We start from the raw sequence: 26,555 nt of genomic DNA on the forward strand, positions 1-26,555 counted from the left end.
CGTGAGAGTAAACTGTCGATAAAGGAATAGCCGAGGTGGTAATCATCGGTAATCTTCAGTCCGTTACTTGTGTAAGAGCAGTAATTGCCACTGTTACGCCGCGGATTAGGTCGAAATGGTTACAGCTGGTTGGCTCAAGGAACGTGTTATTTAGTCGTTCATTTAGGAACGATGTTCGATGGTTCGCCACTCCACGGCTCAATCGACCCCGACGAAATAGTTTCCTGCTGCCCCCGAGTTTCCCGACACGCTGCAGCTTCTTACTGTGGCCTTACAGAATCGGAACCATTTCTGAGATGTACTTCTTGCCGAAGAAGCAATGCAACAGTTTTGTTATTTCAAAAATTAGACGAGCACATCGCGAACAAAAAGTAAAATTAAATGCCAAATCTTGCTTCCCAGATTTGTCTAATTTGCCTCATTCCTGTAATTTTGTCTCGGAAGTATGCAATCTAAATAAAAACGTTCATTGCCCTTTAGAACGGTGTAACTTTCTTTAAATTGGATCAAACGATCTGACTTTTTTTAGCAATTTGGAGAATTGGTTTCCAAATGATGTGCGAAAAAGATTTTGAAAAAATTGCAAATGAACACTTGCGTAAATATTCTCCTATTGCTCCCCAGAACAACGTAGGTTACAATAGAAAATTGTACATTAGGCTCCTTCTCTGTGAAATCCAGCCTGAAAAATCTGTTCGATATTCGTATGCTATCGAACAGGAATTGATTGGCCTGTTCACGGTTGTCTGTTTCTACTGCCCTGTAAAAGTGACATTCAGTATAACTCTCAAACTGCGAATTTTCATGTATGCACAAATATTTATACATCAACGTTAGAAAAATAAAAGCTTTATTGAAAAGTAAAATTAAGTACATTTCTAAATCAGTCTGTCAATTGTATAATTTGAGAATGCTATCCAAGATGTATTCAGAAATTGAATAGACTGTAAACTTCATTATAAGGGAGTAAAGTAAGCTTAAATGAAAAGAAGAAACTCTGTCTCCGATATGGTTTTCGACAGAAGAGCTTCATGCAAAATAAAAACAGCAGTCAAATATAAAGTTCTCTCTTTAATCATTTTAACAAGTTGAAAATGATACGCGGACGTTCTCAAATTTTCGTAATATTTTTACCGTTCTAAATTATATTTGTATCGTGTATGCGTGAAATCTGCAGTCTAACGATTAGCAAAACGGGTCAGGTAAGTTACATTGATCGACGGTTGATGCTAGTACAGCTGATACTATGATTGCTAGATCGAAGCGGGTGTTTAGTTATTGGTGAAAATCTGGCGGTTCTGGATCGAGGGTAGCAACGAACGATCTATCCGCGATTACAATCGACGGCTACGGAGATACGCGCCGGTGTGCTCGGGTATGAAAGGCACGTGCAAGTCGAACGAGAAGAGGACGAGCCCGAGGGAAGTTGAAGAAAGAGCTCTGGATGAAGATGGTGGGAGAGGGAAGTCGCTGAACGACATTCCAAGCGGACCATCCAGCGCCACCCAACGGTAACCAACGCATGACGCCCTTATCTTACCTCGTGTTACCGCACCTTTCCTTACGTTACCTTACGTTACCTTAACGGATCGGCCACGGTCAAGGAGAACGATCATTTCGGGCCCCGATTTACCTACACTTCCAATTCCTAACCCTCGATCGCAATCTTAACACTAGGCCAAAATGACGGGTTCTGATATTTCGCATTTACGAACATTGAGATTGTAAAGACGCAACCGTGAGGAATCATTCACCAAATATATTTCTTTTGGGTATATGTATATTATTTAAAAACACATCATTTGCGTAAAATTCCCTATAAAAGTTTCGTCGATTTTTGTAACAGGATCGGATCCAAATAAAACAGATTTATTTTCGAAAGCACAAACGTCTTAGTGTATCTCAAAATAGCTTAAGACTGAATTGAACCCTGTCTTGTAAATATACATGCTGTCTTATAAAAATGACGAGATTCAATTTATCTAGATTTTAATATATTTATTTAATCATTTCCCACGAAAGAACCTGTATAATTTCAGTAATTGTAAAATAAAAAATCAGGAACCGGTGATTTTGACCGGCGGTGTTAGATTTAGCGTTAGAACCTTCGTCAAAATGAAAGTGTACCATGGAAACTATGAAAATTCTACAAAACTTTTAAATATACCGTAACCATATGCTTCGCATAAATAAGAAGTCTCGTTTAATTATTACGGTGTCCGAAAGCGTTCGCTTGCCCATGCAACAATTTATATTCCCGTAGCAGACAAAAATAAAAGTTCGTCTAACAGCACTCGGAAGAATGCAAAGTAACATAAAGTTTGCAGCAGCCGCCGCCGCCGCCGCCGCCGCCGCCGGGATTCTTCGCCGGCAACGCCAGCTCCATGTTTTCGAACGAGTTCGATAGAAACTGTATAAGCAATTAATTTAAACTAGCGTGTAGCTATGTACTCAACTTAAGAATCCCATATATCGTAATTCTCCGTTGCAATATAATTTGATGCCCGACCCGGTGTAGGAAGTAGCACCGACGTGTACGTGGGAAGAAGGTCACTCCACGAAGTTGAAGCGACTTCTTCGCGGACCGGCTCTACACGACGCGGTTGAATTAGGCTTTTTGTCGAGGAACGAGGGTGGCGGAGGGCGGGGGAGGGGAGGAGGGCAGCAGCATGATTTGTAGAAATGCCTCTCTTGCCACGGATTGATTTTCAGTTATCCTATCGAGCTCTTTCTTTTCGTACGTAACTGTATTATACGCGAAAGAAAATTGATAGCAGACGTAATGGCTTATTGCGACCGCAAGATCGATTCTATTTTGTTCGTTGCTATCCCTATGGAAAATGCTCGCGCCGATTTTTTGAATTGCCGTAAAACGTCGAACCGTGACACACTTCTTACGACCTCTTTCGAGACTATTTTATCTGGACAGAATTTTTGAAAAGGAAACGAGAAATCGTAGCAGAAACATAGTAATATCGTTTTTTCTATTATTTTCTGAAAGTCCATGGTCCATAGATGAGGATCTTTCGATAGATTAACAGATCCACGATACGCTAACCCTTCAGTTCGGAAAAAAAGTATAAATTTAAAAAAAAAACTCGGGAGTTTTCTTAGGTAATGGTATTGTTGCTACATTGTATAAAATTAGTAGCAGTCAAACGAGAATTCATTTCACGATAACTTCAAGAGAATCGAAACAGTAGAAATTGAGTTCATGGATCTCGCAACTCCAATCCGGGCACCCTAATCTAATCGTTTGGGATTATTACTAGTCGGCGGATCTTCAATTAAATAAAAATGTTGTGCATCCGTATGAACGTTTATTTCTTCCTTTAACAATTTTCTTAAATTGCTGGTACGAGATTCTTAGAATGTTCTGATATCTTCGTTATTTTATGTTTCATCAGTTTTATCACGAACGCATAAAATCCGCAGTCTAATTGTTACAAAATAAATTTCTAAGCTTCTTGGTACGGCATTATCGAAAAGAGGTTAACGTTGGAATTGCACGGAGATACTCGCCAGGAGGAAGTAAAATTGGCTTCTTGAATAAATAATGAATGTTGCTGGCGAGTTTAGTGACCCGAAACTTAACAATAAAAGTTCCGACTTTCTTTCCCGCGGTTGGCAACGGATGTTCCACTTGGACGCTTTTAACACCTGCGCGTTTAATATTGTGTTCTACGTATTCGGAGATAGTCGAATTTTTTGCAGATGAAATTGCAGCTTGTTTGCTGTTTCACATTGCTCACCTATTAACATCTTTGCTGGATTTGCGCGGCTCCGATGGGCCCGGTGAATGTAAGTGCGTTCTGCTCGCTTCAAGTGTTTACACTCGCGTCTATGAGTACTTAACCCATTCACATATACACAGCATGCCAATTTCTCTACTGGATCCACGAGCATCGTTTTCGTACAGGTTTGATCGACCACTTGATGTAAAATACCGAGCGAGTTCACCCGTTCGGTATTTTCAACGGTCGAGCAAAGAATAATAAAAGTTTAAAGCACATTTAGACGAAGAAAAGTCACGTTGAATCTTGTACCCTTTTAAATAAGACTAAAATTTTCAAGAATTTTCTGCATACACATTTTTATGTTATTTCACAGATTTCTCTTACGCATTATGGTATTCAATGATTCGAACTCTTGATTTAAAGAAACGAATAAACGAAAAATGACGGGTAGTAAATTTATGGAGAAATCAAGTTGTTGGTTCCTTTTTTCATTCGATCGAACGTGAAAGTTTACTTTATTGTTATCTTTTTCGTTTTAGAGAACACAGTTTCTTGCCTGGTCATCGTCTAAAGTGTTAGTGGTCAGCCAATCAAGATTTACAGCACGGCCAATTACAGTCGTTGCGCAATCAAAAGAATGTTAATTATATTGACGGGGAGTAATTTATGCTAACAATACGAGGACATTGATACTCACCCTCCGAAAGGAAGTAAAGTATAAAATGTCAGTCGGTTGAATTATTATGGGCGGTGCTGCTCATAGCACGCCTTCCCTCCCACCTATTAATTGAGTTAATGATTTGCTATGACATTTATAGTATCTACCCCGCGACGGCGATCATCTTCGATAAATAAGCATCGATAGTTTCCTTTCGGTAAGTGTGATTGAAAATTACTCGTCTCGGAACGAATGATTTCGTAACGGCCAAGGACACGGTCGAGTTTAATAATCGATGATTCCTGTTCTCTTTCTATATTTAATTGCGAGCCAAATACATTTTAATATCCGGTACGAACTTTCGAGAGTGTATCGTTCGTACGTAAATTACGAGGAAGTGTAACGCTAAATTAGTATGCACGCTTTTTATATTCGGAATAATCGAGCACGACGCGGCCGAACCATGCGGAACCGAGTGGACCGTTGCCAATCGGTAATAAAGAAGCGTGAGCAACAATGAGCAACAACATTGGCAGCGGTTTTATGAATGCCGGCCGTGCTACTCGAACGATAAGTGCGCTCGAATGCACTTCGAGCCCGCCCACTTTTTCGATCGGCCGGCCTTTATTTATGAAATTTTTTCACGCTTTTTTTTTACAGAAATGTTTGATTAACCGAAATATACTGCGATCCCTCGATGCTGATTTTTTTTTTTTTACGGGAAAGTAAATCGACGTTTTTGTACGAGATTGTTCAAAGAAAACCGCATCGACCGGTAATGAGTTGAGACTCGTTAAACCGAACGAAAAATATACTTTCAATTAAACCCGACGAGGCATGCAGGCAATTAATTTCGTTTATTGCCACGTACAATGGTAAACGAGGAATTATGCATGTTCCATGTATTTTTCCGTAATAAACATATTTATCTCAATCATAAAGAAACGTTTGTGTTGTTAGAGCAGTAGGTATTCTATTTTCGAAAAAAAAATTGTTTCCTTTTTTATTATTCTACTAAGAAGATGTCCGTGATGTTATTTGCATAATTGCATAGATCGATCATCGATCTCTTCCCGACAACACGAACACCTTTGTCTTCGTAGAACCAATAGATTGAGTTACTATACGCGCTCGTACGTCGTCCGCATTTCATAATTCCCAATCTGCGTCAGTTAATAATTTTCTGCGGTTCATTATGTAATGTTGTGTACACCATCGACGGCGTGTAGGTTAAACTAATTACGTTAATTGGAACACGGTTACACGGGACGAAATTCCCGAGCGGTTAATCTGCAGATAGGCTGTTCTGAACCACTTTAAGCTGTTTATCGAATCTGAACGTCTCTCCCAGATATCCGTTTCATTAAGAAACTCCAATTTATTACTGGGAACACGTCGCGCGTATCCCATCGGATCAGTATCATAAAAGTCCTTATACAAACCCGAAATCTTTTTTTTTCTCTCGGAAACAAGAAGCCGTACTCATTCACATCTTATGAGTCTACCAACCGCAGTCGAGATTATTTTGTTTAACACTAAACATACCACGGCCGGTCAAATTGACCTTTTCAAACTTCTGCGTGCAATTTCGTACATACAGCATGATCATATGGCTATTTATCTTTACGACTTTTCTTAAAGGATGTATACAATGTATTTTTCAGTATTTATTTCTCGTTTTATTTTTTTTTCTTCTGAGAAACATATGTATCTTGTCCTATCTACCGCAGACGGTCAATTTGACCGCACGAGATAACATGGTATTTACTCTTCTAAACCTAAACAATTAGTATAAAAGAAAGGCTATTCTCAACATGGCTTGGCCAACTCAAAATAAATGAGCCATCTTATTGAATGAGACGCTATCAAGTTACGCACGTGCCCGCAAACCGCAAAGGTGGACAACACAGTACAATTTTGTAAATCGAGGAGAGAACGTCGCAGTATTTTTTATATAATCGTAATTATATGAAAATAAATTTTTATCATCATTTTATGGAAGTTGTTCATCTACTAATTCATTCAACAACAAATTGACTATTGTCTACGTTTATTTATATTAACAATAACTTTTTCTAAGGACCGGTCATTTTGACGGTAGGAATAGTTATACAGAAAGTGTCGGTAGGTTTAGTGTTAATATGCAAAAGTGTTGCGCCATTTCTGCAAGTTCGTTGTAATTAGACTGCGGATTGTTTCGCAAAATAAAAATGGCCTGCATCAACTGCAAAGATACTGGAATCAAATAAAAATTTTTTTCTTCAAAGAAGTGAAAAATTTCTGGATTAATAAGTTTCACAATCGTAGACAGAAGAACAAAAGAAAAAGTCTGAAAGTAATAATAAAAAGTAATGGTTCTATATTTCTTAGGAATTAATTTTGCTTTTGCTATAGCAAGAACGATGAAGATGTATGCACTTGATATACGCATATGTAATTTCCAGGTAATCAGTCACCTATCACGTCATCCTGTAAGTAATGCGAATTTCATTTCATAAAATGGAAAGTGAAATACAAAAACATAACTGCAACCATTAAACTTTGATATATCATCGTACAGATTGTAGAAAATAAGGGAAAGTGTGTAGCAGACTAATGATCGTGATCATTAGACCGCGAATTTTATGCATTGTACAATAAAAAATGGGTTGGCCCAAACCTAAAACAGGAGAGAAATGAAGATAGTAATTCCGGGAGAGACGCACCACACACACAGACGCACATTTTGTTTTCTGTTTAATAAAAAGTTAATTGAGAAAATAGGCAGGCATAGTCATAGTGTAAGATGTTAACAAATAGCGTGGCAAAGAACAAGTCTCATGTTTAATTTATCGCTTTTCAATTAATTAAAAAATAGGTGCTTCATTTTTTATAAAAACGACTACCTAGTACACTGACATACATTAATGATGCGTTTCTCCCGGAATGACCAAATTGAAGAACAAAGACATAGTATTTTCAAAGTGTTAAAATGTCGATATTTTGAAGAGTAGAATGCGTTTCAGTAATTGCCGAACGGATTTGTTTGTATACCTAATCGATCATTTCGAAAACAACCACAGGCAAAAGGCTTCTCGATCACGAAGAAACTCTCCGTCGAATTGATTGTCGAATCGAGGAGCCAAGCAGCCTAGCGAAGCCTAATTTTTCACCTAAACCCGACCACCGCACCGGGAACAAGCCACCAATCCCTCGACCGTACGTCAAACGCAACGAGCTGTTCGCGCGATCAATCACGCTCGCCTAAATCGGCCGGGGCCTCGATCTCGCCTGTGATCTGACAATCAGGCAAGGCGGGTACTTTCTCGCTTGTTCCCGAAAAACCGTCGATGACCGCATTTCACCGGTGGAAGGGTTCGCAGAATTCGAACTGCGCGGGTCCGGGGCCCGTCGATCGCGGTTCTCTAATTACGAGCCTCTCGAAGATAAACGATTTCCTCCTCGATCCGGCGTCGCTAATGGCTTCGGGACCTTCGGCAAATAAAAGCGGCGATGAAAAAGCACGGTGTTGCCCAGGTGGGGAGGACCGTGGACAAGGCGAGACGGCGGCAGGGAGGGGGAGGAGAGAGATCGGTGAAGATCGTTCGACAACAATGATGTTCACCGTTAATTTGAGTGGACGAGTGAATCGGCCGTTTATCGTTTTGCCGGTGTGAAGGCCGTGAACACGGTGGAACGCACGCGTGTGTGTACAGGACACGTAGCCGTCGTGGCAAGAGGCGAGAGAGTCCGGTCCAGAGGGTTCAAGCTAACGGGACCGAAAAGCCGATCGTAAGCAAGGCTGTGCGAGCAGCACGTTTCGCACACCCGCGCGAAACACGTATACGCACACACACGTGCGCGCAACTACCTAGACACCGTGTGCACGTACGCTCCCGCGCAACCCGGAGGAAAAAAGTTTTTACAGTCCTGGAACGTGTCCGCGACCAGCGTCACGGTGATACACGATATATGTATGTATACGAACTACTGTGCTCGAGAGCCGAGCGCTCGGACCCGCGGCAACGGAGCGAGCGGTGATTTCAATGCTCGGCCAGGCGACGCAATACGATCTAGGAACCGCGAGGGTCAAAATTCAATTTCTCAAGTTTCATATTTTCAAGAGATTTTTTTCCCCATGTAACCCTTTAAGGGCCCGGGGTAGTCACGCGACTTTTTAATTGATAATTTCCATTCACAGGCTTCAGACACAGACTCAAGATCCGTCTTGGTCTTGATCCGACGGTTTTTAAGTCTGTGACTAAACTTGTCACATTTTTTTGCTCCGTATTATCGATATTATGAATTCTGACGCCAGAAACGTGCTTCAAGATTTCGCCTTTATTTCGCAACAGAATCAAGACAAATTATAGCTCAATTTGTAGCTGGAGATATTTTCAATGGCTTAAAAATGCTTGGATTCCACGGCATGCACATCGTCAATTTTTGGCCTACTTCGAACGCTTATGTTACCAAATACCTGCATAATCTCGGCAGCTCCTGACCAGCGCGCACTAGATCGAACCTTCCTCTTTCGAACGAGCCCTTTACCAGCGACAAAATATTCTTATTTAAGGACGAAAACTTGAAGCACGTGAAACCATTTTTTGACGGTAATGTAGTCACTCTACCTTATCGCGAATCTACGGAGACCGGCCCCTTAAAGCTAGGAAATCGGAAATATTAATAATTTTAGATTTGAACTCTTTAAAACTCGTCATTTATCATCAACCAGTCATCAGTTAAAACTAATCGAAAATATTATTTCTTCTGACCTGTGAAAAGATACGATGTGAATGAGAATGCGTGTGAGAATGTACACTTGGAACAATTACTCATGATAATTGTACGGAGAGGTTCTGGAATGTGAATTGCAGCGATTCATTTGCATCAGGAAGGGGGAATGTCTATATCCAATTTAATGAGAATGTATGATTTTTATGTCCCTAACATAAAGTTACTCTAACGAAATATCGTTACCCTAACGAACGCGCCGCGCCGATTCGTTTAACACTAAACCTATCACCGCCGGTCAAAATGACCGTTCCAGATTTTTTATTTTACAATTACTGCAATTAGAAATATACTTACATGGGAAATGATTAAATAAATATATTTAGTAAAGCATATATTACAATACGAACCGCACAAAATTTAAACAAATTGAATCTCGTCATTTTTATACGACAACATGTATTAGTCACTTTTAAGGCTCGGTAGGTTTAGTGTTGATGATTTTCAATGAATTTAGAACGCTTCGATAATTTTTTACAATTTCGCGAACACTGTAGAACTATACCCTTATCGTATCGATACGCAACTCGCATCGGTTTTTATCCTCCGGCGACCGTTGGAGCATCGTTCCATCGAGTCGTTGTCGTTTATTAATTGCAGCGTGTGCATTGCAAATGAAAATGTCGCGCGAAGTTGAAGGGTCCCGACGCGATCCGCTCACGAAGATCGGATCTCTATTAGTCGCGGGAAATGTCAGCCTGGACGTTTTCATAGTTCGCGCACGTGTGCGAGCGATCTATTGCGCACGGGGCGGGATCGCGAGGTCGCGAGAGTGTGCGTCCCGCGCCACAATGTTGAACGGCAAAGTGTGACTCGGGGTTCAGTTTCGAATTTATCAGTCGGACGTCCCGTAACGCAATACAAATGGTACTTCCCCGATTCGTCGCTACGTAAACGCCGTAATTAACGTTTCATGACCGTCAGAACGGGCATTAATTATAAGGTAGAGACGCTATTGCTTTATTATTCTCTCCATCGCGGATCGGGTTGTTAATGCGAACCGCCGCGACGGGGCGCGGTGCGGCGTTCATATTTTTTTTTTCGTCTTCCCGATCAAAGACAGGCTAACAAGCAAAACCCTTAAATCCCTAGCGACAGGTGTATAATTACAGCCTGCGAACAGACCGTTTACTAAACTAATTTAAAATTATTATTAAAGCCTATGCAAATGTTTGACGATACATCAAAAGATTATCCTTCGGGACGCGCCACGTGTTCCAGCATTTCAGAAACACTCTCCGAGTCGTCTCTATCGATTTTGACTAATAGCAATCATCTTTTTCTTTGCTCACTTTCTCTTCTTGCACAGTTATTCGTTGCTGTAATCTTGCTACGGAGATTCCGATGTCATTATCACAAGCCTATTAATATCAGAATTTCTTTTCACCAAAAAAAAAAAAAGAAGAAGGAAACGTATATTCGATATTCCTTGTCAACGTTATCACGATAAAAATAGACTGTTTCGTTATGAAAGTTTTATTTTTATCAAGTTAAAATTGCTTTTTCAACGCTCAAAAAAAAGAAAAGAAAAAAGAAAAACACAGTGCGGGGCATTGTTTTCTGAGGAGTCCATCAATCGAATCTTTTTTGCCCGGCTCGCAGGTCAACGGCCAGCTGATGAATCGCTTCTGTTGATTAAAACACGGGCACACGGGATGTTAATTTGCCGCCGTGGGGCACCGTTTATGCGCATAATAATTATTAAACGGGAAACCAGATGAAATATACGCGGTCGCGTTGTATCTCTATTGATTTGCAGTGACCGGGTGTACTGGACGCGATTTATTCCACGCTCAACGACCAACGGTCTACAAGGAGGACCGTCTTATTCCAACAATTCCTTCTTTACAATTTCGATTAGCTACAGATTAGGAAGTGACTATCGTGGCGGTGTTCGCCTTCGATCAAGAATGACGTCTCGAAACCAACGATTTCCCGTACCGATCGTTTATTATATCGTCTGGTTAAATTGTCTAACGGGGTTTTCCTCTTGGTAACAATAAATTTCAACATTTTTACGAACGGTTTTACTGTTCCAACGACAGATTCTACACCGGCGGCTTATTACAATTGTAAAAGAACGAACAGGGATATCTGGAGAATGAAAATATTTGTTGGCTTCCTATGCGCGAATTCTGTTCGATAAAGTGTAATTTATCGCGATTGTATTAAACGATTTCAAGAAAATAAGAGCGAAGTTGTTTAACCGTCCCGTCGTCGAACGAAGAGGAATGCTTGAACATTTTTTTCGACCGGCTGAAATAATTGTCAGTGGATAATTGCGTAACGAGGCACAGAAATTTTGAACAGACTCCGGTCGAGGGGGATTGAAAATTATTATTAACTTGATTGATAGCGTAGCATGCATTTTACGCGTTCCTCGAGTCACCTAAATTAATTCAACCTCGATATCCTTCTGCACGTCGATGTTTTCCATCGTCTCAGCGATTCGTTCTCGGTAACCGTGCTTCAGGAACACCGTAAAATATTATCCTTTTGACAGAGGCGTACAAGTGAGGGCTAATAAATCAATCCAATTAATGACTACGGGCATTGCATCATCCCGCGTTGCTCTCTTCGAGCCTGTTGATCAAAAAGATAGATCTATGCGTCTAGCAAACAGTGCGCCTATGGATATTTATTACGGTACATCGACGTCGCGGGTTGACTAACAAAAATCTTGTGGATGATAAAAACCGCGGAGAAACAATGATTTAGAGGATCCGAACGGTACGTTGGCACTATCACGAGCTACGCGATCCTTTCGATCGAGTGTTCAATATAATTAGATAAAACACGAACAATATTTGATTTACCTCGTTGATACCTTAGCACTGATCTACATTCATATTTTGAAAATCACATTAGACCACAGTTGACAATGAATTTTAGAGGAAAATTTACTTTTTTCACTCGTCTTCAACGTACTGCGGTGTTTCAGCAATTCATACACTAGGTGTACAAATTAATTTGTAGCGAAGTCGTTGATCATTTGCAAACAATTAACATATATTATTCTTTGAAACAGAATCTCCATCACTTTCTATGAATCTAGTAATTTATGGGTAGACTGCGGGACTTTATGCAAAATAAAAATACTCCGCGTTTGTTATAAGATGTACGAGCCACTTAAGAACGTTTCCTTTCTTTAATTATTCTTGCTACGTTTACAATTCTTTCAATTTTTACACTGTGCAGCTATTTTTGTCGTAAATACATAAAATCCGTAGTCTAATATTCCAAAAAAGAAAAATCACAAGTACAAGTTTGCTTTCCTCTACGCTCGCTTGAAGACGGAACTGGACATGTTGAGATCAAAGAATAAGAACAATATTAAACAGTTCTAAAATGCTAAAATTGTTTAAGATCGTGATTAGTTGCTGCGACGTTGAACTCGCACGAAAGAGCACCGTTTATTTTGCAGTAGAACGTGACAAAATTGTTTTTTACTGTGAAAAATATCAAGCGGTACGTGTTGGATAATTGTCGGTGTTTGATTTAATCTGATACGACGTCAATTTTCCAGACACCTGAACAATATGCACGTTCGAGCGCACGTGGTGCCTAATGCATGATCTAGGACCAAACATTCGCGGTGGCGAGAGGCGAAGGTGCATAACGCGGCCGGCATCAATTAGATCGTGTTATGCTAATGTAGTTCGCGTGTATGGTTCGAAATACGCGGCGGAGCACCAATCATCTCGGTACCCACAGGATCGGAACCTTGTAGGCGGTCGACAAGGCTCTGTGCACGCAGGTTCAAAGCGAACGGCAGGTGCAACTGGATACGTGAACTTGTTATGCGGAAGAACGGGAACTGCTACGAACATAATTGCCCTGCCATGCGATTTGCAGGTAGCCCCCACATTGTTACGAACATCTAAACTTAAGTTTTAAGGGGGAAATCTTGTGTAAAATGAAATTTTTCAGCACTTCTTTTTTTGTTTAAATCGATAGGAAATTTCCTCAGGAATACGATAAAAGAAGTTAGAAAGTGATCAGAGATATTACTGTACGTTATTTTCAAAATAAATTATGATTGACTCGATCTGATTACTCGATCTTTGTGAAACTTGGTGTATATATTGTATAAATAATTGGCCACAAAATGACGAGCTTCGATTTTCTAATTTTTTATTTAAAACATTGCTATTAACCATTTTTCATAACAGAAAATCTATTCTTTGATCCACGCCGAACGTAGAAAAGGACAATAGTGAAAATTGGAAATAATGAAAAATAAGGAAGTTTTTTTATTGGATTAGTAGTGGTCTTCTGGCCTCACACCGATATACCCGACCCGTATTATGTCACAGTCTTCAGGGACCGAGGTCTCTCGAGCTTCATGGTCCCTCGTGGGGTATACCACGCGACAGTGGGGATAGTTCTGGGTCATTTATCGGATAGGCATTTGGGACATATAGAGAGTGAACATTGTATAGTGTTACACAGCGTGCAATCCACTAAGGCGCATTAAAACTGATAAATTTATACTAATTTATATAAAAATAAACTACCATATACTCGCATTAGCCTTATTAATAATACTCTGCGGAAGACGCAATGACTTTCAAGTTTTGGTACTGAAAAGCGTTTTTGTTTGCGAGCATAATGAACAACTAGAAACGAGTGTCCATACAAGGAGTCTCGGGTCTATCTATCATTGAGGATGATCTTCAACAGTTTCATCTTCGAAGGAGTATCGAGCGAATGAAAAATGGAGGGTTCCAAGCGAAGACTGTGGTCGAACGAACATGATCGTATGGAAGAAATATTCAAGCTTTTTCCTAGAAATGAAAGTCTAATCCGTCGAGTCATCCTCCGTCGGTTCTTCCATCATGGAGTCGTCCCTTGGCCAATAATATCAGGAATTACAGCACACTCGGCAAGATACTCTATAATTTCAAACGATCGATTACGAATGTGTCTCCGCTCGTTCGACGGCTTTTGTGCGGGAATTAACATTTGAACGACGAAACAGACACGTTTTATAATTGCAACGACGTCTCGTCGGCTTACCAGTTGCCACGGCGGAACGAGCAGCTTCGACGAACAAGCGAGCTCGTATCAGACAAAGAGAAAAGGTTATCTGAAACACCGTAGCCGAGTTTATTAACTCGATTCTTGAACCGTCGTCATAGCGGGAGCGCCATTCACGAACCACACGATGAATATCGGAGTAGTGGGACGAGCAAAAGTTCATGGTTAACACTTTTTCTTTTGATCGTGATAACACGATCGCCGCGCTGCCGCCGCGAAATGCCAATAAAGACCGTTAATAACGAGCCCCATTACTGTATTAGGGGGGCTCGTCGATTGAGCGGGCTTATTAATCCCGTACAACGTTAATCGATTAATTGATCGATGTTTATTAATTCTCCGTGCGCCGGTATCTTGCTAATTAATTGCTTACCCGAGATTCCTGCCTTTCCCGGCTTGAATGATGACTCCGTCGCTTCGATGAAGTGATAAGTGTTTGACGACAAGGGTTTCGCATCTTTCACTTTTTCAATCGACACCTTTTAATTCCGTGTTTACCGTTAATCTGTTAATTTTCGTAAAAATTGTATCACAGAACTGAAGCAATGTAATCGGACAATTTAATGCCAGAGTTTTTGTTTATAATTAACCCTACATTCAGCAACGAGAGGATCGAAACCGAACAGTATGGACAAAAAACGTACTAAATAACTGGAGGATTTTTCTGCAAATTAAGATACTATTAACGAATAACTGATGACGGATAACTAATTTCATCGATAGTTTTCCGACGATGGAAATAAAACGAAAATCATTACAAACACGATTATTCCGTCGTATCTCGCACCGTCACGTTCGAACGCATAAAATCTGCATTCTAATGACAAACAACCAACCAAAACGATATGGTAAAGTAAAAACCTGTTTGTACAATTTACCGTACGTCACGCCTCGACTTTACAGAGTTACGACTAATTTCGTGCCGAACGAACCCGGCCAGTCCCGCAGCAACAATTGAAAGTCGTTATACTTAGAAATGAGGCATTCCGATCGGCCGACAATAACAGCGACGATAACATCGTCACGGTCGACAGACCGCGGGGATAAAAATACATGTCGCGAAGATAGTTGCGCGACAAGGGATCCCTTGTACCGATACGTCACAAGTCGGCCCACCTTGTTGCGCCGATAGAAAAATATCTCGGCCAATAAACACGGCAAACGTATCGCCGTATGATTTGTAGATCGCGTTAAAACGTCGCGTGCGTGCTGTACGATCGTGTATTAATCTCTTCCTTAACTCTTAACCCCCCCCCCCCACCCTCTGTAACCCTTAGCACCCCCTAAGCAAGAAGTTGAAGTTCGCGTGACGACGAGAATGAAGTACCCACGCAATTTTTCCTTCGCTCGACAAATCGTCGCGCGGTCGTCTTTCGCGACCTTGGATCGCTTTTTGCATCCGTTTTCTATTAGCGCAGCTTTTGAGGCACGGCACGCGATCCTGTTGACACGGAAATGCGGACGACATCGGTTCTACTAATTGAAACATTCATTCGTGGACGGTACACGTCGCGAATTTTCTACGATAAATATCAATAATAAAAAGATGATTATTATTGAAATTTAAGATAATCTACAGAAAATATGAAGAACAAAATTCGAAGGTCAAGATGATTAGTGTCCAAGAAATTGAATCCTCCTCGATAACTGTTATCGATGAAGAAAAACTGTTTCGATTGCTCAAAGCAGTTATCGATATGAGAAATTTATTTCGATCGTTCATAACAGTTATCGATGATCGAATTTCTTTTCACTTCTTCATAATAATTACTGATGAGAAAATTCATTTCAGTTGCTTATTTAATTACTGCGTTATCTACTCTTGTTGGGATGGAGGAAGCCTGTGAAATTCATTGAGAAGTTTTCGTACAACAAGACGAATCAACAGACCATAAGAACAACACAAAATCTGAAAAAAAATGTTTCAAAATTTTGTCAACAAAAAATTTCTAAAAATCTTTAAATTTCTGAAAATCAGAAATATAGCGCTCAACTCAGGTTAGCGTTGGACGAACCTTTTCTGGTCTAAAATTAACGTTAGATGATTTGCGGTGTAATTTGACAGGAGAAAATTTGGAAAAACTCATGTTTGTCACATTAAATTTTGATTGTATCAATTAATTTCATGAATAAAAAATTGATTAAATAATTGATCGTCTACCATGTGAAAGTTGTACTATTTAATAATAACTATTACAAATTTCCTTCATCGATAACTGTTTTATGAGCGGTCGAAATGAACTTCTCTCATTGATAACTGTTATGAACGATCGAAGTAAATTTCTCTCATTGATAACTATTATGAGCGATCGAAATAAATTTCTCTTATCGATAACTGTTATGCACAATCGAAATAAATTTCTCTCATCAACAACTATTATGAGCTACCGAAATAAACTTCTCCCTTCGATAACTGTTATTAGCGATCGAAATAAATGTCTCTCATTGATAACTGTTTTATGAGCGGTCGAAATGAACTTCTCTCATTGATAACTGTTATGAGCGATCGAAATAAATTTCTCTTATCGATAACTGTTATGCACAATCGAAATAAATTTCTCTCATCAACAACTATTATGAGCTACCGAAATAAACTTCTCCCTTCGATAACTGTTATTAGCGATCGAAATAAATGTCTCTCATTGATAACTGTTTTATGAGCGGTCGAAATGAACTTCTCTCATTGATAACTGTTATGAGCGATCGAAGTAAATTTCTCTCATTGATAATTGTTATGAGCGATCGAAATAAATTTCTCTTATCGATAACTGTTATGAACAATCGAAATAAATTTCTCTCATCAACAACTATTATGAGCTACCGAAATAAACTTCTCCCTTCGATAACTGTTATTAGCGATCGAAATAAATGTCTCTCATTGATAACTGTTATAAGTGATCGAAATGAATTTCTCTCAACGACAACATTTACCAACAAGAGAAAAAATGTTCGGTTACTTCTAATCCTGATTTGTAACCAATACGATTTTAGTCGATGAAATATTTGTTATTCCATGACTTTTTTTCTTTTCGGTTATAACAGTGATGTTCCCCGATTTCGACCGAGAATTGAAAAGGAACAGTCCGCGTTTCAATGCCAGAATCAGGTACAGGTACCGCCCACGCGGCTCGAAACAATGTCTCAAAGTGTCACCGCGGTGGTAGAGATCTCGTTCGATCGGTGGACCGAGCCGAATCCGCCTACTTGAACCGGTAACAGGTTCCACGCCCTGTCGTGCAGCGGCGTACCTGTGGATTACATTATATTCGACCCGTGGATTATAAGTGTGCTGAGCGTGTTGGTGCGCGCGCGCGCGCGTACACGGTGTCCGGGGGCGTGCACGTGGACCGAATCGACGCGACGGGAGGAATAGAGTTCATGTTTAAATAAATGCGGTGAAACGTAGGCAGCCACTTTGCGTAACATGCCGACGGGTATAGGCCGACATGCGCAGGTGCCTTTGGGCTGCCACGAGCATTCAATTCACCGTGATACCGCTGCGACCGATCACCTATCAGGAAGAACTGCTTCCGTGCGATTTATCCATCGTGTTGCAATTAACGAGGAAGTTTGGCAAATAAAGAACATTTTACACTTTCCACAATAACGGAAGAAATCTTCTGCTGCTGGAAAATGGTTCTCACTGTGCGAACACACTTCCAAGTACAGTGTCGTGGTCTAATGATTAAATCCACTGTGTTTCAGCCATTATTTACTAATGAATATAATTTAAAAAAATAGATACTATGGTAATAATTAGACTGCGAGTTTTTAAAAAGTGTGAAAACGTTAGAACGATTGAATGATGTTGTTACATTGTCCTCAACTCATTGAAATTATTAAAAGAGAAAATGCATGGATATGCATCCGACTTTTCTGTTTCTTACAATTGATTTGAACAATTTTTATTTTAATATTTGCAGTATAGTAATGGTTCCTTGACTGGTGGATACGTAGAGGTAAAAATATCAATTTTAATTTTCTAAACGAAATATTTCTGTAGTGTATGTACTTTCTTGATTTTTCATTTTGCACTGAATTTTTCCAGTTTCACTCGCATTCAATGACGCTTCAGCGAACGAGGTTCCAGAGCCAATTATGTACCTATTAGCATACCGCAAAATATTTATAGGACGCGCGCAGAATGTAATGACTAATTCAGTGGTAGATGGTGGATTTTATGCGTTTACGGTAAACGCGAAGATATAACATGCAATATGGGAATCTTTTGATTTAAGAAAGTATGAAAAGAAAATTGATAAATGAATTACAGAGCATCCAGGTAGATTTTATACTTTTGTATGAGCATATGTGGAGACGCTCGTATTGTTTGCACTCTATATATAACTAGAATTGTATTTATAGAACATAGGTGGAAGTTATTCTGTTAGCATTTGCTGCTGAGAATTTATAGAGCATTATCGACTTGCAAGGTCTTCACCTTGAACTGGTAAAACACGTAAGAAGAACGTAGTATTGCGTCACTGTATTCTTAACATATTTTGTCCGTGAAGACACACGGTGTTGCGTTGGCAATGTGACAGTGGACTAACACTTACGTGTAGTAACAATTGTCAGTGACATAACATAACATCGTTGTGATAAAGACATTTCATCGTGAAATCTAATAAACACTTTTACCAATTTACTAATTGGAAATTATGGTAACGCTCATTCTTCCGAAATCATTCGACCTTAACTTACAAGGAATGTCGGTTTTAACCCTTTCACTCGAAGCTGTTTTAACTCCAAAACGAAACATTTCTTCCGACCTAGAATATTTCCCTTCTATATATTTGTTTTCATGTTATACATACGAAAATGGTGCGATTTAGTCGTACAATACTGAAATGTTTATTAATGTATTAAATACAAAAAAATTTAATAATTTAAAAAATAATTCGAATAATGATACAGCAATTTTTAGTGACGCCTTACAGTCGCCATTCGAGTGCTAAGGGTTAACACATAAATGCAATAACCGTACGATTTTTTAATAAGTCGAAAAAGTAAGAAAATGACGGCTGTTTAAAGAATGTAATCATTTTATCCAAAGAATGATTAAGTTAAAGTATTTAAAAAACAGTTCTAGAAATTAAGGTATCGATGCTGCCTCAGCGTGGACGTAGCTTAATAATGACGAATAAGAAAATTCATTGTTTCCTCGCGAAACAAAGTAGCAGAAAAATGTATGCAGTCGCAGGACACACCGTCGGGCCTCGAATTTGCGAACAGCGTGGTGCGCAAGTGTTAACGAGCTGCCTCGCCGCTTCGGCAATTTACATCGCTCGGAGCCTCACCTGCAGCAAGCCGTGCGATTCATATTTCATATTTCTCGCGGGGATCTATGAGTCATGTTCCAGCGTACACATCCCCGATGGAAGCGGCGAGATCGAAGTAGGACGGCAAAAGGTTAACGGTTGTATCCGCGTGTATGAAGCCTCGGGAGCATCGATACACAAGGATCGTAAAGCCTGAAACAATGCCAGGCATTCGAGGCTAATCAAAATAATCGGGCTAAAGCGAAACCATCGTGTCATACCACTGTTCCCTTTTACTTGTATCGTACAGTTAGAAATTTTCTCTTAAAACAATTCGACAAGAATAAAAATGATTAAAAATCCTTACGAACAAATCCTCGAAACCAGTAAAGAGGTTCAATGAAGGGAAAAATATATCAATTTAAGATAAAAATCATCAGAGCAAGATATTTTCTTTTGACTTCTATAATCGACGCAACAAATTTTGATGTTATGCGAACATCTGTAGTATACTAAAAGTCTCCAAGAACAAAGGGTTGTGTTCAGACATTCCTAATAACTCTTCTTTTAACATTTCAGGGACGATGCTCGGTCGCGAGTTCCTTTCTGCACGATCGACGACGTTCTACAATGTTACAGCCGTTATGATAAGCTGCACATGGTTTCGAACTTTCTAAAAATTTTCGAACGTAAGTATTCTACGTGTCTGCTATTCTGACCACACGCAATGATTTCTTCTCAATCGCTTCTCTAAATTTGGTTATTAATGTATTGTGTTTTCTTCACACAAAACGAAATTTAACAATGTAACTAATAGATTTAAAAAGTGATTAACAAATTTTCCACAATAGATCCTAAAGGAAAGGAATGGGCACTTGTTAAAAAGTTTATAAAATTGAGAGTAGCAGTTAGTTGCAAACAAAACTAAAAAATTCTTAAACTATAACAAGTAATATATCCGAATACGTAAGAATCTCAGGATATATTTTACCGTTTTTGTTATATGTTGATTTTCAGTTTTATATGCAATTAATAAATAAAACCGCCGTTAAAAATTGATACAAAAAATAATTCTACTTCATTACATGTAAAAAGACCGCATATACCTTGGTGAGCACAGAATTATTATTGCAACATCCGTCTACAATTAATGTAATATTTTTCGATTTTTGGCACTCTAGACAGTGCGGCTATGGCAAAGTTTTGTACAAAAATCCAAATTTGGTTACTAATGTACATGTAATGGTAATTATTCACAAAAAATGAAATGTAACAATAAAATCAATAAATTAAAAAAAAATTAACAATATTTATGCATAAAAATGATTATTAAATGATTAGTTTTGCCAAAGGAATTTATCATACATCGTGATATACACGTGTACATAGTGAGATATGCCCCGCTTGTCCACACTGTGCGGTGCACAGACGTCTCTGAAGGATTAATCTTTGCGAAAAAGCAGTTAGAATTGATTCTGCTACGTCATAATGTGGAACGACCGTGCATTATGTCGTTCCACGGGCAACAATGGCGAATAACAAGCGGAAAGGTGAAGTCGCAATCGTCCGTCGACGCTCTCCAGAGAAAGGGACACCATCGTGACCGTGTCCCGGCCATGGGGTAAGTCCTGGGGTCATTACGGGGGCCGGTTAAACGCGCGTCGCGATCCACCGATCGTTTGATAACGTGCTGGAAACGATGCCTGGAATCTCGTAATAATGCCCACGGCCGATTCGGCCCCGCGACTTCTGCCTCAGGAGCCCGTTCGCGCGGAACCATTTCGACGGAAGAAGAAACGCGCGAATATTTTGCATTCCTCCGGCTGTGATCGGATTTCTGATCGAGCGTTCCTCGGAGAATTTAGTTGACAAAGCTCGCGGCGACTCTGAATTTATTCGACGCGGAAACCGTGGGTCACGTGCCATTCTTTCTGCTTCCATTTCGCGCGCGTTCCACGTTCAGTTTCCGGCTTTCGATCCCACGCGTTGCTCGCAATTTACAGACACGCTTATGAAATGCTTATAGTTGTTAACTTACGCAGTTCAAAAGTTAAACATTGACCTCCGTCAGATTGTTCTTCACGGACGCGAACAGTAGATAGCAGATTTTATGGATTTATGATAAAAATGGGTGCGCACAATTTAAGAGCCAAGACTCCGTAGATTCGCGATAAGGTAGAGTGACCACGTTACCGACAGAAATAGGGGAAAAATGGTTTTACGTGCCTCAACTCTTCGTCCTTCAAGAAGAATATTTTTTGCTGGGAAAGGGCTCATTCCAAAGAGGAAAGTTCAGTCTAGCGCGCGCTGGGCATGAGCTGACGAGATTATGCAGATATTTGGTAATATAAGCGTTAGAAGTAGGCCAAAAATTGACGATGCGCATACCGTGGAATCCAAGCATTTTTATGCCATTAGATGAGTTTTCTGGATGAAATCGAGACCAATGCGCACTAGAAGATATCTCCAGCTACAAATTAAGCTATATTTTGTCTTCATTCTCTACGAAATAAAGCCAAAAACTTGAAGCACGTTTCTGGCGTCAGAATTCGTGATATCGATAATACAGAGCGAAAAATGATCTTAACTCAGTGGCTGAAGGCTGTGAATGGAAATTATACAGCAATTACCGACCTTCTGACTCCGCAAAAGTCACGTGACTACGCTTGGCTCTTATAGCATAAGATTTCAGGACATCGGTGTATTAGTTTCAGTTTAATGAGATAATTGGAAGGAGAAAAATGTTGTTGGCTCCCGTTTCTTGTTTTGCAATCGGTGCAAACATTTCTTATGTCGCATAAAGATCCGCAGTCCAGTTATCAGCGAAGAGTAAGCAACTTTTTCGCGCTGGATCCCGGTACTTCATTTTCGAAGCTGCACCACGCAACTTTGTTCGCGAGGCTGCGCGGCGGCGTTCATTAACGGTGTCTAACGTGCCGGGCGTTTCCTTTGTCGGGCCAGGCGATTTGCAAGGAAATTAGACAAGTCGTTTCGCCGGAAACCGATCGCCACCGGCAACTCGTTACCCTTTCTACCCCCGAGGTCCGAAGCGGATTGAGCGACGCATTCCAGTAAACGGCCGATTTTCTTCGGCGTTTCTTTCGGTACCGTTTGCATACTTATTATTCGGATGCGTTGTCGGCTGCTCGTCGACTCTTTGACGGCTCCGGCCGGAGAGAGGTAATTTGGGAGCAGAAAACTTAGTAATTACTATGTAAATCGGCCCGGAGATTATTAAGGTCATAATGTATGCGTCTTATTCCGTGCTCGTTACCCGTTGCAACAACGTGCACGCCGGCGACGACGACGTGTCGCAATTTTCGACTTATCGGAGAGAGGACCCGTTTCGGGAACTATAGCATAGTGAGATTCGGACAGGCCGGCCACTCCTCGTATTCAGCTTGTCCGATTTAACGTGTCCCGCTAAGCGATCACGATCTTCTGCGTGTCCCGTTCGCTGCCGCACGCTAATATGGCCGATGCAAATTTCGAGTAGGTGCGATTATTCGAACTCTGTTCGCCGGGATCTTGCGCAATCGGTTCACTGTGTCTGGAATCTGCGGAAGATTTACAGGCTAGGCATAGCGTGCCTTCCGCCACTAAATTTCAAAATTACCGGGTTATAGATTAATCAATCGGAAGTCTTATGGAATTGTCGCTGGGAACGGATGGGACTGAAAAACGTCTTAGGCGCGGCTGATGCATCAGGGGTGAAAGGATGAATTAGCAATTACAATTAGCACCCTTAACTCTAGCACTCCCGGGGGAGGGGGCTCATCGAACCCACAGGTTGGAAAATTTTATATTAGGACTATTTTTCTTGGGTGAAAAATTCTCAAAAAATTATTTATTGTCGTTTGTACGTTTAAATTTAATATTCCAAAGTCCCGTTGCTATAGGGAAAAAATTCTAGTACATAAAAAGGAAAAACCAGACAACGCATCGTACAATGAAGCTCGAGAGGCCTCGAATGCCGAGGAGTGTAAACATAACACGGTTCGGGTATGTCTTCTGGACGATACACGACCCTGACAAGACCCGATTTGGTGACATGTATCGGGAATTCACTGTATTTTCAGTTACAGTCAAGCATTCAATGCAGTCAGAAGTGAATATTCATTCTGAGAGAAGAGAATTATATATATTTTCTATTTTGTAAATATACATCTAAATGCAAGGTAAAACGTTGACAAAGTATCACACGCTTAAGTATTACAAAACCTTTTTTAAAAAACAATTTTTTTAAGGAAAATGAATGGAAAAGAGTATGGGTTCGAGGCTTGGGAGTGTTAGGGTTAGTATCACCGAAACTCAATTAATTAGGCCTTCAAATCTACAGTTTCAAGAGTGCTGTGTGCTTTATTGTGAAAGTAAGCTTTTGATCATCTTTGAGACGAGTTCCTACAGTGAAGAAATATAATAATGCATACTGAATCGTGGAAACGAACTATTACAATTTGCTGATTCAATGAGAAATTGGAAAGTATAAATTTCTATGAAATAAAAGACGAAATGAAACGATTCTTGATGTAAAATATTTAATCAAATCATATGTTAGTAAAGATAAATATCAGTCTGGTAATATTAGAAATGGAATGTTTATTCACAAATTGTATTTTGCTACCGGTAGAAGTGTACTTATTCTAATGTGTGTACGGTGAATGTTGATAAAATAAAGGAATACGGGCCCTGAAGAATCTTAACGGCCTTTAATGCATTTCGATATGTAGCAAGAGAATTCTACTTGTTTGATACCGACGATCACTAACGGGATGTACTGAAATGTTAATCGACGAAGATAAGAGTATATTTCGATTATCTTAACGAATTTTTGTAAGGATCAATTTTATTCTTGAAATTTACATTTTATTATGACATTACCACTTAATTTCCCATCTCTGATTCTTGCTATCTCTGCATTTTACTCGAATTTCCGGTCGATCGCTCTGAATGCATTTCGACATAATGCAGGTTGCATCGGATACATGTTCGATTTAATCTTGAATACGTTTAAGCTGAATTTATTCTCTTCGGATCTTGTACACGAAATTTTTTTTCTTCACACAAAATTAAAAGAAAATCGTTTAATATGTAACCAAATATATTCCACATATCTAATGTCAGTGTATTGATTAATTAAAGGTCTTAAGCACAATCTGCCCATATACCTGAGTACAAAAATAAATATAATATAGTGCAGGTAATTGGCAACAATACTAATACTAAAACTAATACTAATACTAATAGTAAGGATCATATACCTGTGATTGCACAATATATAAATATAATGCAATACAATATATAAATATATAAGTAAATGCTTACAAATTAAAGTCTTTGAAATCCTTAATACTTTTCAAGAAACTTCATGTTGTGGTTAATTTCTTTGGGGTATGGTATTAATGGTACTATTATATTTTTACTACAAGTACTAATTAGACTGCGGACGTTCATGCAACTTCCAATTTTTGTAGGCGAATTTTAAGAAAGTGAACTCAAATAAAATCCTATTTTCAGCGGTGGCTTACTGTATAAAGACTCGCAGTCCAGTAACAATTCAGTCGAAGACATGCGTTTTGTCGTTGTTCTGATTTCGAACTGATTTATAAAAATAAAAAACTTTATTCATACCGAATAACCATTGCAATATGTTATTCAGTCTTTTACGTACTCGGGAAGCGCTATAAAATTGATGTAAGCATTACTTAAATAGCAATGAAGAACAGTGATTTGTAGAAATGGAAAATTCTAGTGACCAAATAGCATGCAAGAAACTAAATAGATGCAATGGCTACCGTGTAGCGTCAGTCCCGGATGGCGAAGACACAGACACCAGGGGAAACTTTTATGGCACTGTTACCAGCGTTTATTATCTTCCGCTTGTAAACACCGTGCATAGTTCAGCGGTTGAAGACGTATTCAGCTGGCGATCACTATGCAGCTGTTATTCGTGGTAGAATGCGATTTATGGGTGAGAAACTATCAAGTACAAGAGCGTATCTGATGCGTAGTATTTGTCATCATCAATTTCTATTCGCCATTTCAGTCGATAGAGCCGAAACTTTTCCTACCAAAGAAACAAATTAATGAATTCCACATGGACCATTAAATCTGGATTGTTCATACAACAAGAAAGCGTGTGTGACAGAAAAATCTTATGCGATCCATAAAACACTTTAAACTTTAAACCCACCACAATTAGACTACTGTATACAGGGTGTCCCAAAAATGTTCTAATTCGTTGAAGAGGGTGATTCTTGAAATCATTTTACATAATTTTTTCCTTTGCGAAAATGTTCTCCGCAGCTCTGTTAAGGAGTTATTAACGAAAAACACATTCCGTTGAGCGTGACGTTGGCATTGGCCGAGCCGAAATCCGTCCGCTGTAGCCGCGCTCTGATTGGCCCGTGTTTTTCGTTAATAGCTTCTAAACAAAGCCGCGGAAAAGATTTTTCTAAAGGAAAAAGTTACTTAAAATGATCCCAGGAATCACCTTTTTCAAGGAATTACAACATTTTTCGGACGCCCTGTATAAATTAATTCAGTAAATTTATTTTAAATATCGTCATTGATCCAATCAAAAATACAAAACAATTTCTACGTCTGAAGATATACAGGTTGAATCAACTTGAATATTTAGAAGGTCTGAAAAGTAGTCTAAAAATTGCGGCACTTCTGCGATGCACTACTGAACGGAGATTCGTACGATGCTACCAAGGAAAAATGTTGGACATTGTGTTCGAAATATCGCCCACGATCACAAACAGCCGCCACGAAAATTGAATTACACGCGTAAATACACGGCAGCCGAAATGAATTCGCTCTTAAACTCGCGGCCGCTTATCGTTGCCAGTCCGTGGAATCGAGGATGTACGATTTAAATAAACCCCAGTGGAAGATGCTCAGGATATCCTGTCGATAAATTCCCCTAGCAGCTTACGCTGTCATCCACCGGCAGCGGTTGTAACGCGCTAGGGGAAAACGGATCCTCGTAAAGAGAGGTTCGCCGTCACATAAGTCGGCAAATCCTTCCGTCACGGAGGAAAGTCGCCGGGATCTCGCAAAAATTTCGCAACCACCTGAGAA

At 39.7% G+C, this 26,555-nt stretch overlaps 2 protein-coding genes across 5 annotated transcripts in view; one reads left to right on the forward strand and one right to left on the reverse strand.

Annotated features, from left to right (window-relative positions):
• The window catches only part of Tfap-2 (transcription factor AP-2), a 182,335-nt gene that overhangs the window by 76,863 nt on the left and 78,917 nt on the right, over positions 1-26,555 (reverse strand). The gene's annotated exons all lie outside the window — the stretch shown is intronic.
• Positions 1,081-23,439, forward strand: LOC143353012 (uncharacterized). The gene is made up of 4 exons (XM_076786105.1): positions 1,081-1,511; positions 20,049-20,158; positions 20,811-21,090; positions 23,096-23,439. The coding sequence occupies exons 1-4, from the start codon at positions 1,378-1,380 to the stop codon at positions 23,145-23,147; spliced, it is 576 nt and encodes a 191-aa protein (XP_076642220.1). The 5' UTR covers positions 1,081-1,377; the 3' UTR covers positions 23,148-23,439.

Source organism: Halictus rubicundus, chromosome 3 (genome assembly GCF_050948215.1).
Source record: "Halictus rubicundus isolate RS-2024b chromosome 3, iyHalRubi1_principal, whole genome shotgun sequence".
NCBI lineage: Eukaryota > Metazoa > Arthropoda > Insecta > Hymenoptera > Halictidae > Halictus > Halictus rubicundus.